The 12,211-nt window shown below is 32.9% G+C and overlaps 1 protein-coding gene across 2 annotated transcripts; it reads right to left on the bottom strand.

The window, feature by feature from the left end:
* Positions 1,611 to 6,955, bottom strand: LOC109361052 (NADH dehydrogenase [ubiquinone] flavoprotein 1, mitochondrial-like). 2 transcript variants are annotated; one of them, XM_019606350.1, is made up of 3 exons: positions 6,860 to 6,955; positions 3,963 to 5,432; positions 1,611 to 1,903 (listed from the first exon to the last, which is right to left on the bottom strand). In XM_019606350.1, the coding sequence occupies exon 2, from the start codon at positions 5,424 to 5,426 to the stop codon at positions 3,975 to 3,977; it is 1,452 nt and encodes a 483-aa protein (XP_019461895.1). In that variant the 5' UTR covers positions 5,427 to 5,432; positions 6,860 to 6,955; the 3' UTR covers positions 1,611 to 1,903; positions 3,963 to 3,974. The 2 variants fall into 2 exon arrangements, with proteins under 2 accessions (XP_019461895.1, XP_019461896.1); XM_019606351.1 differs by lacking the exon at positions 1,611 to 1,903 and adding an exon at positions 3,851 to 3,874.

Raw genomic sequence — 12,211 nt, 5'->3', positions numbered from 1 at the left:
TATGCCTTCATAAAATACTTAAGCAAATATAAAATCTACTGTATGAACAACATAATAAAAGCTCATAACTTTCTATGAAATATGAGAAGAAGATGAAGAAGAGGAAATAAAATACTACCTTAGTTTGTATAGGGAATTTAGTGTAAAAATGAGAGAATGGGGTGAGGTATTTATAGGAGAGCCTCACCCTCATCAAAGCAGAAAATTTAATGCAAATTAAGTAGATTTAGATTAGCATAGGTGATGTGTCTAACGGTGGTAGAGTGAGAGGATTTGTTGAGTGAGTTAGGGGATTTTGTGTAAGAGAATATGTATTTTTGCTTGCTTAACAAGCAAACTTCTTACATGAAAGTGATGTGACCTTTTCGATGACACATTCTCGATTAAACCATTCCCGAATATTTTCGGCTAATACCCGGTCGGTTAATAAAAATCTCTCGATTTCGGTTTACGGTTAGAACTTCGAAACACGGAATTCGGAGTGAAATATAATTAGAAATGCATTCTGGACAAACTTGATGTCTATCTTGACTTGAAATAATATTTTGAAGCCAAAGACACACATGAGTTACGGAACTCAATAACACATTATTTGGCCGAATTCGGGCCCAACAACAGCTCAAAAACTTTCCGTTATAGAAAATTACGAAAATTTATCACAAAATAGGAAATCACAAAACATGACTAACACTCAACTACAGTTTAGTCTAATTCAATACCGATTAATTTCTAAAATTAGTCATTTTTAAAATAAAGAATTAATAAAACATATACAGAAAATTCACGTGTTACAATGGATAGGAAGGAAATGGAGAGATATTGGGAGTTATGGGGTTTGGTGGTGATAGAGAGGAAGGAAAATGAGAGTTATGAAGAGTCATGGAGTTTGGTGATGATGTTATGAAGAGTTATGGAGTTTGGTGAAAGAGTATGATGATGAGGAGATAAAGCTACAATGGGATACAATGGGAAGTGAAATTTAAAAAAAAAATAAACTAACCAAAAATAAATCAACCCACGATTTTGGAACTTTTACTTTTGACTTATTTTTTTAACAAAAAAACTGAGTTTATAATTTTATTTCGTTATCAAACATTCATAGTTTACATTTTAAACTTATTTTTTAAAAGATAAGCAAAATCTCAAAAAATTTAAGCCTTACCAAACATGCACTAAGAGGCAACAAAGTAACCTCACATTTTCAACTCCTTGGGAGTGATAATAACAAAAAGGATTAGTTCTTTACCCATAAGGTGAAGAAATATTATTGGTAGTACCAAAAAAACTCTATGTGTGTTTAGGGCACTTGTTATCCAATACTTGATAGAGCACATCTTCTGTTCTAACATGTGTACCAATTCATATACTATTTTATTCTCATTGATTAAAATATAAAATTAATATATATTTAATTCATGCTTTATACTTTTCTAATAAAAGAGAAACGAGTGCTACAAAATATAGCATATGTAGCTCCAATACTTAATGCATGAATAAAAACTTACAACAAGTCTTACCCATGAGCTATTTGAGAATGGTTTCCAAAAACAATGACAGAAAAACTTTATCCAAATGAAAAGTCTAATCCTAGATAAAAAGACTGGGCTATATGGTGGACATTGTCCATCATCATTCATTGACAAACATGATAATGAATTGCTTTTCAAAATTAAAGACAGTATACAGATATTATTAACAAATTACATAAAAATTTGTTAAATGACATGTTCGGGTAACATTTTATACTCCCCAAGATAGTTTCTCTGGTATGTTCCTCCCAAAATTGCTATAGCATAAAATTAAACCGAAGTACAGAAAAAAAAACCACAGAAACTTGAGCCACCTCATTCCAAAATGAGAGACATATCCTTATTCTTGCTATCCATCAGTGCAGTTACAAGACCTAGACATTGTACCCAAATTTCATTACAAACAAAAACTAAAAATGCAGTTCAATGCAAAGATAGCTCAGACATCATATAATATAATAAAGAGTAAATTACACTGACACCCCCTGAGTTTTAGTGAAATTACACAAACTCCCCCTTACTTTTTTACACCTACACAAACCTCCCCTAATTTTTATACTTTCATTACACTGACCACCCCTGCATAAGAAATAAGTGTAATCTTTTAAACAAAAAAAGAAGTGACAAATGCAATTAAGTTAAACAAAACATGATATATTATGAAGACAAGTCTAAATAATATATGAGTCAATATTTCTTTATTATTTTTGGTTCGTTACACTATATTATAAAGCAATTTAAATAATATTTCTTCAGAATTGTTATGCATTTTGTAACAAAAAATAATAAAGATACATTGATTTGTATATTATTTAGACTTGTCTACACAATATATCATGTTTTGTTTAACTTAATTGCATTTATCACATTTGTTGTTTAAAAGATTACACTTATTTCTTATGCATAGGTGATCAGTGTAATAAAAGTAGTGTAATAAAAGTATAACAACTAGGGGAGGTTTGTGTAAGTGTAGAAAAGTGAGGGGTGATTCATGTAATTTCACTAAAACTCAGGAGGTGTCAGTGTAATTTACTCTATAATAAAACAGCTTCCCTTGCTAAGATGAAATATTTCAGCATTGTAGATATCAAAGTATAATTTTATATCATGCGTGTTTAGATGAAATCAATCTAACCCGGGTAATCATGCCAACTTCTAAAATAATAAATCTGTGGAACATTGATTATTTTCAATCAATTTGTCTGGTAAATAGAGCCTAAAAAGAATAGAAAAATATCTACAACGAACTCTAGCACTGTAACCATGATGTAGTCCATAAGTTATACTCAAATAACTCTAGATATTAGAGTTCATATTCCAACTAAACTATAACACATAAAAATAGTTCGTTAAGAACATATTTCAATAAGAATGCCATTGTTCACAAATTAAAGTTGAGAAAAACAAATATCCAATTCAGATTTCAGTCACGTGAGTTTCAAAAGAAATTACACATACAACTTGTATAAACTCCAAGTCCAATACTCCACATAGAGGAAATATGTCACCAAGCCAAAATAGGTTCATTGAAACTTAATGTTGTAATAAGTAGTAGTCATATTCATAAACATACTACAAAATAATAAGTATAAGTAACAACCTTTCACTCTTTCTGATAAATATTTGCTTTTATCATTGTACTTTCCAAAATAAATGTGGTAAACATTGACACTTTCTTTAAGCTAGCTAATCTAACAAGACATACCCTTGAATATTTCAGATAAATATTTACTTTTATCAACATGCATAGCTAATCTTTCACACTTTCTGATAAATATTTGCTTTTATCACTTTATTCAGATAATAATATACTACCATATTTCAGCAATCTGATATCAAGTTATGCAGCAAGCTGTGTTACACAAATACGGGTACATACCAGTTATGGGGTTCGACATTTTCTAAAAAAACTAGAGTACGTGTATGTTGCGTGAATAAGGTATGCATGTTGCGACCTTGCATGATTATGGGAATGGTAACAGAAAATATTTAGTATCATGTGAAGACATTGGTATTTAATTTTGTGAAATGTGAAGATGAGAAACTAATTATGTGACCCAAATTTAGTACTATGACGTTTTAAGAAAAATGAGCAAATCTTAAGTTTCCACCCCCAAAATGACACAACTTTGAAACGATTTATATTAAATGAGCACCCATGAGTTCCCAAAAGTACCGGTACCCAGTACGTACCCAATACGGGTACATCACCTTCTTTGAAGTACCCACGCAACATAGGTAGCACCACAGCAAGTAGCTCTCAAATTTAAGTTTCCCCTCCCTTTAAGAGTTTATATATTTCTTTCATCTACTTTTCATCCTTATGTTTATCTCCTTTTTCAAGCCTAGTCGTTTATAAAATCAAGAATTGAGCAAATAAAGTTCAATAGGTGATTGCTTTTTTCAAATGAGGAGGAAAGTATAAGAAAAAACCTTGGTAAAAGACTAAGCAGTAGCCTCCCGCAACTCCCTTTCTGCATGCTCTCTAATCCTTCTCTCAAGCTCTGGCCTAAAATGCCTGATGAGACCCTGCACTGGCCACGCAGCAGCATCACCCAACGCACAGATTGTGTGCCCTTCAATTTGCTTAGTCACCTCCTGGAGCATATCGATTTCTTCTAGCTTGGCATTCCCAACTTTCATCCTTTCCATGATCATCCAAAGCCATCCTGTTCCCTCCCTGCAAGGTGTGCACTGCCCACAACTCTCATGCTTGTAGAAGTAGGAAAGCCTTGCAATAGCATCGACAATATCCGTAGACTTATCCATCACAATCACAGCTGCAGTCCCCAACCCTGTCTGGGCAGCCTTCAATGCATCATAATCCATCAAAACATCATCACATACATGCTTTGGAATCAATGGAACAGATGATCCTCCAGGAATTATTGCAAGCAAATTATCCCATCCTCCTCTAACACCTCCACAGTGCCTCTCTATTAGCTCCTTCAGTGGTATACTCATTTCCTCCTCAACAGTGCAAGGCTTGTTCACATGACCTGAAATACAGTACAATTTCGTCCCCGAATTGTTCTTCCTACCAAAACTTGCAAACCATTCTGGACCACGCCTTAGAATGGTTGGAGAAACAGCCACAGTTTCAACATTCGTCACAGTGGTAGGGCAGCCATACAACCCTGCATTGGCTGGGAAAGGTGGCTTTAGTCTTGGTTTCCCTTGCTTCCCTTCCAGGCTCTCCAAAAGAGCTGTCTCCTCACCACAAATGTAAGCACCAGCACCATAGTGGATATGAACATCAAAATCATAGCCTGAGCCACAAGCATTCTCCCCCAATAAACCAGCTGCATAAGCTTCTTTCCTAGCTTTTTCAAGATTTATACGTTCATTTACATATTCACCCCTGATGTAGATGTAAGCAGCACTAGCCCTCATTCCCACCCCAGCAATCAAGCAACCTTCTAGCAATTTATGTGGGTCGTGCCTCATAATTTCCCTGTCTTTGCAAGTTCCAGGTTCACTTTCATCAGCATTAACAACAAGATAGGAAGGACGGCCATCAGATACTTTTGGCATGAATGACCATTTGAGGCCAGAAGGAAAACCAGCACCACCACGTCCACGGAGGCCAGACTTTTTCATTTCACTCACAATCCAATCAGTGCCCTTAAGTACCAAATCTTTAGTTCGATGCCAATCACCCCGTTTCATGGCACCTTTGAGAAATGGATCATGCAACCCATATAAGTTAGTAAAAATCCTGTCCTCATCCTTAAGACCACCAAAATGAGTTTTCTCAGGAGGTGGAGGTGGAGGTGGAGGCTGTGGAGTACTAGCAGTTGAAGCACCCTGAGTGCTAAATAATCTGAAACCAATGCCCAACTTCTCACTATGTTGCCGAATCAAGGCTGTCCTCTTCAAAGAAACAATTCCCCTCATACTTGCCTGAGAGTAATTTTAAGTTTTACAACAAAACAATTTAAGTTAATGTTTATCAAATTGTCTATAAAAGATATCATCTTACTACAGAATGCTAAGAGAAACCGGATATTAACTGAAGTTAACCAATAAAATATGAGCATATGAATACATCAACAACATCCAAGCCATTTCCCACTAGTTGAAGTTCGCTACATGAATCAAACAGCGCCAGTAATGTTCTATTGTAAATCATGCCTACTCAATGAGCATATGAATCATGCCTACGCCAATAAACAAACTATTTACATCTAAGAGCACATTTGGGGTAAACAGCTTAATTAAGCACTACTCCATGAACTTTTTTTTACATAATCAAGGAAGAGCTTTTGTTCATAAGCTCCACTCATAAGCTTACCGAAGTAAGTTAAAAATAGCTTATAGGATGACCATAAGCAATTTATTTAAAAAAATTCATCACTTGTCTCATAAACCTAAATAGGCTCTCTATAAGCACTTCCAAAAAACCCTAATTCGTTTTTAATACTTCGCTGAAACTTTTCTAGGTCTGCCTCTGACTCTAATTTATTGAGCTTCTACCCTTGTGCACAGACCAACTTTTACCACCTTTTCTACAATTGGTGTTACCCCAACTTTCTATCTATTTATCTAATGCATGTGAGCATATGAATGAAAACTCAAAATTAAGATTTCATATTGCCAACTAATCATAACACATAATCAGACCGTATAAGGCTATGACAGTATATTAAATTGCACTTCGCAATTGCAATTGTGGCCGTAATATTGTAGTTTTGAGAGTCTCCAAAATGGCATGACGACCTCAATTGTGGCCATATATTCCTGTAATTTTTTACAATTGCAGTAAATACAATGTAACTGCAAGCATGATTTAAAATACTGGTATATAATCATGCCAGAGCCCACATAAACATCGAAATACAAGTTTATCTTTAAATTTTGTTATCTTATTTTGATTAAAATAAATAAAAAGAAAACAGAGTAAAACAATGCTTCCAATATACAATAGTCATTAAATTGATCGATGTGAAATTAAAAAAATACCACCAGACTAGCTCAATGCAATCAGATATTAAAAAAAAACAATAAAAAAAACCCAGGAAAAAATCAAATTGAAATCATGAAGATTTAAAAATAATAATTTTACACATAAAATTGAAATAAAAAATATCACGTTAAATGTTGCTGATGAAATCGAAGAAACATAAAATTTCACTGCAGCTTATAATCTATCTGAAAACCATGGAATAAAGCAATTATGTGTCGGTTCGCATTGCACACGAATTGATACCCTTAGTGCTGAGCTTGAAGCTCGAATCTAATGTAAATTAGGGCACAGATTAATGTACACGATGCTAATTTTGTGGAAGAAGTGAGAAATGAGGGAAATGGAGGAAAGAGAAGAAACTCACCAGTGACGATTCAATTGATCGATGATCTGGTAGTAGCGTCGAGAATGGAGCCCTTTGTTGTGTGGGAATTTAGTTATTTCTCATTTTATCTCTTTTTTTCTTTAATATATCTTTTCTCAGCCAATCCCAAAACGTGCTTCATAATATAATAAAATAGAAGGCGTGCTTCTCATACTCTAGTGATGTTCTTGAAATGCAACGTGGCTAGATAAAGGCCCAAAATGCAACATCAACCATCAAAATGACTCAAGGTCCAAATTAGTTCTGGAAATGTTTTGGGTTCTTAAGTTTGATTCTTGAAAAAGAAATAAAGTCTTAAAATAATCATCAAAATTTTTATTCATATTAGTCCCTTCAAAATCATTTAATAATTCATAATTTTTTTCCATAGGTGAATCTGGTCACTTAAAATTCTTTTGTGTGATTATTTAATTATTAGAAATTAAATTTTTAAACCCAAAAAATTGTAAAAACTATTTGATAACTTTATTTTTCTTGGAACCAAATTGTCCAATAAAATACCATCAAACATTAAGCAAAAAATGTGAGGCACCAATTTATGCTTTTATGATCAAATTTAAGGGAACACATCTTATGTCATAACTTCGTGATTTGTGATTGTTTGGAAAAAAATATTTAACTTAAATTTTTAAGTATTTTTTGACCAATCACAATGGTGCATGGAATAACACACTATTGATGTGGTCTCTGGAGTATGACCCTTTAAATAATGAGAAAAAATACATGTAGTGACAGAGTATGAGTTTTATATACTGTTATTACATTATTCATTATTCATATTTAATCATCATTGATTATTTTTAAAAACTACTTCAAATGAATGATGTGATGACTATGTATAGATATTACACTCATAAATTATCTACACCTTACATTTCCAAATTTTTAATAATGTTCTTCCTATTTTATTTCACTTCAAATGAACTTTGGAAGATAATTAAGGCTTTGTTTAGGAGTTATGAGGGAAATGGAAGGAGAAATATCAAAAGGTCAGGAAGGGGGAGGAAAGGAAGGGAAAAGGAATAAAATTCTCCCATTGTTCGAGAGTATTAAATTTAGAAGAATATGGTAAACTAGTGATAATGTAAGAATATTTTTTTTATTTTTCTTTAAAAATGTAATTAAGAATGAGATATGTACAATAATATATAATATTACTAAAAATATTTATAGTTATTTTGATATTTTATCTCTAAAAAACCCCAAATTTAAGAAACTTTAAAAATAGACACATGAATGGGTTTTGAGGGTTTGAGAGACCCTCCAAAACCTTCCCCTCCCCTTCATCCAATTCCTAAACAAGGGGAAGACTTTCCAAAGTCATATTTTTCCTTCCCTTCCCCTCCAAAACTCCACTCTCATAAATCTAGCTACGTGTTTCAACTCTATGCATTAAATGTTCACATGTCAACACACTCATCTATTGGCTTCATTGTTAAGTAGCCTCATGAAATGGAGCAAAAGGTGACAATGACTTCTATAAAGAATTACATCATTTTGTATTACACGAAGCATTAAATCGTATATTCAACGAAATAGGTACTCTGGGAGAGAAAAGAAAGGCAATAATAGTAATTATGATTACATAAGAAAATATATATATATAATTTGACAGGAAAAAAATTTTGTTCACCATTAGTCTATTATCTACTGTTCCTTTTTAATTATTATTGATTATTCAAAAAATAATACATATGAATTATAAATGATATATTAATTATGTATAAATTTTTATACTAATAATGTGTAGATATTCCACTCAATGTAAAAAAAGTATAATCCACTTGGTGCGGTCACTACAACATTTATTACTTTTAACAACGGCTAAAAACCTTTGCCAAAGGAAGAAAAACTCTTCTCTTTGTTATAGGCAACGATTTTGCAACTGTGGTAGTCTAAGGCGTTGTCTTTTCTTTAGGCCACAGTTTTTTGGTTTTTGGCAACAATTTAAAAAAAACCGTTCTCTAATACATGTTATAGGCAACGGTTTTTGTCATTGTTAAAGGTCACAGTTTTAAAACCGTTACCAATATAAAAAGTTGAAAACCATTGCCTAATGTATATTATAGGCAACGGTTTTGTCATCATAATGCCAACGGTTTAAAACTGTTGCTGATGTAAGAATTTGAAAATTGTTACCTTTGGTCTTTGAGTATAGCTTTATAACCATGGTCAAAGATCATAGTCCATATAGGTCATATATACAACAGAAAAATGTAGTCTCACAATACATTTTTTATTACTAAAAGTAATATTTATTTAATCAACTATTTAAGAATAATTATGTCATCATATTACACAAATGAGTAGGTTATAAGGGAATAATTTGTCATGGGGACTTGGAACAGATGATTGCTATCACTACTTATAATTATTACGTTTATACCAGCATATTTGTATAATTTATGTATGTTACCAGCTATTTTCCTAGTGACAACACTACCAAGTGTATATAGGAAACATAAACAATGTAATTTTTTTGAAGGATAAACATTTAAAAAAAGACAGAAGCAGGTCTTCTAGCTATGGTAAGAGAACACATGAACTATGAAGAGGTCATGGTCCAAGTTGTCCGGTCCAAATCCATTGCCAGAAAAGCTGAAAATTTTCCTCTTTCCATAGTACCTTATATATCTGACTACTTCCATCTTAGAGTCATATATGAGTTGGTGCTGCAAAAGTATAGAAGAATGTCAAATGTGAGGATATAGAAAAGAATCTCACTCATGTTGAACACACATCATTCAATCATACACAGGTTTTATAAAAAATAACCACATAAACAATGAGAACAACAACAATAACCAAACTTTATTCCCACCACATAAACAAGGAACATGAAATATAAAAGGAACACAACACTCAATACAACTAGTATTCTAGAATATCTTTCCTTTCGTTAAACTGCATCCAAAAAGTGTGAATAAGCTTAGGACTAAATTGAGTTTCAATGATTAAGATTGTTGATTAAGCATGTACTGTTAGGAAAAAAAGGTAATTAGGAAATATAAAGAGATTATTTACTATTCACTACTCTAGAATTAAGAAGCACTTTATCGCCATATTAAAAGCCATAGAACTATCAACCACTTAGAATTTAGTTTCTTAAAGTAACACTAAGCATTTTTTATAAGGTGTTAAAAACAACATATTTCATTAACAAGCATAAAGTTTACAGATTGAAAAGAATAGAGTAACTAGCCAGCCAGAAGAAAAGCAAAACAACAAATAGAAAACCAGAGGAAATTGCAGCAGAAAACAGTAAACATCCAACTAACATATGACAACTTCTTGAATTCAAATTCAAGCAGTCCCTTCAAGTACTCAATGAATCACCTATATAAAATTAATTACAAACTAAGGTATTAACAACTTCTTGAATTCAAATGGTAAGGGATAACATCAGAAACATAATTTTATAGTAAAAATCTTAGTTGTCATATCTAAAAATCTTAGTTAAAAACTCTTTTTAGATCATCAACATAATTTTATAGTAAAAAAGAGAAAGCATAATATAGTGGTGGTGAGAATAACAGAAACATCTGCTTTGAGGTGTAACTTCCATAACAATAACAGAACCAACATATGACAAATCTTTCTAGTTTCTACCAATATGAACTTGCTACTACCATAGAGAGTAAGATAAAACAATATCAAAGTTGTTAACAAGTAGGGATGGCAATAAAAACCGAACCCGTGGGTACCCGCCCGAACCGAACCCGAATTTAACGGGGAAAACCCGATGTGATTGGGTTCGGGTTCGGGTTTTACCCGAGTTTAAATTTCGGGTTCGGGTTCGGGTTTGGTATAGCAAAGACCCTAACCCGAACCCGCCCCGAAGTAAGGTAATTCAATTTAAAATTGAAATTTCTATCATTTGCCAATTGTTTTTAATCTCTAATGTTACTTTATATACTATTTGATCTTCAAACATAAAAGAAATGAAATAATACAAGAGAAAATAGAAATGTTAGAGTAAAATTACACGAAAATAATATCATATTTTCCTTAACACTTTATCATTTTCGGGTTCGGGGATGGTATTTTTATTTTCAACCCCGTTGAGTTTGGGTTCGGGTTCGGGTTTTGAATTTCGGGTTCGGGTTTGGGTATGTACAAACCCGACCCCGACCCGCCCCGTTGCCATTCCTATTAACAAGTTTTATGCTTTACATGACCAACTATATTAACCCTGCTAGGATGGGGGAGAAATAAGGAAGAGAGAAAAATAATGAAACACTAAAACACTTCAACAACTTATTGGGGTTGAAACACTTAAGCAGCTGGTTTCCACACATTCATAACAACCAAACTTTGAAATGTCTGGAACATAATGCTTAAATGATGTAATGCATAAATCAAAGAGGTCCAATGGAGACATAAGAACTTCCAATAAAAAATACTATAAAGGATCAATAACCACTTGAAGTGGTCATTTAAGAAAATTAAAGGCAATTTATAATTAGTAGAATGGCTTCATGGAAGTAAAAATATATTGTCCTAAAGATTGAACTTGCAGGTATTCTAGAAAAGATTGCGCAATTGCCTCATTATGCTATTGCATATACCTCGGAAATCTAAAAATAATAGGTAAGAAAAATTTGAACAAAATAGAGCATGCATGTAATGATTAAGATTGATGGATAATGCTAACAAGCTTCAAATCTTAAATTAAAATAGAAAGCTCCAAAAAAGAATGAAATAGGAATCAGAGACGTTGAAGATGGATAATGTTTTAGAATAAAAACTCCAACAACAGTTGCACCACCTCTACCATTGTTCCTCATCTGAGCAAGCTTGGCAAACCAATTTAGCAAACCTATCTGGTAATAGAATCAAAAATATTGAAGTGAGAAATCTGAATGATGTTAATGTTTTTAAATAGAAACAAAACCCCAAATCAAATAGAACCCTAAATAAAAAATAACCTCAAATCAAACAAAATATCAAATAGAACAAAACCACAAATCAAACTAAAAATCAAACATAGTCTCACATCAAATCCTAAATCAGGTTCATTGTGATAGATTAGAGAGTGAAGAGGAACACCAAAGTGAGACTTTCAATGAGAGTGAGGTTGAGGGTGAGAGTGAGAGTGAGGAGGGTGAGACCGTGAGAGTGAGGAGGGTGGGACCGTGAGAGTGAAGAGGGTGAGACCGTGAGAGTGAGGTTGAATCAAAGTGAGAGGTATATTGTATTTGCGATGTTTGATATTCAAGAATGGTTTCTTCTATTGTTTTTTTAAAGATTATTAGGCCACGCCAATAAAACTGTGGTGGGATGCCATGAGAATAGTTTTTGGGGAATGGTTTTTCACTGTTATGTCTTAAA

The sequence above is a fragment of the Lupinus angustifolius genome, chromosome LG11 (genome assembly GCF_001865875.1).
Source record: "Lupinus angustifolius cultivar Tanjil chromosome LG11, LupAngTanjil_v1.0, whole genome shotgun sequence".
NCBI lineage: Eukaryota > Viridiplantae > Streptophyta > Magnoliopsida > Fabales > Fabaceae > Lupinus > Lupinus angustifolius.
The sequence above is the reverse complement of the archived record's forward strand: the minus strand, read 5'-3'. Positions and strand labels throughout refer to the sequence as shown.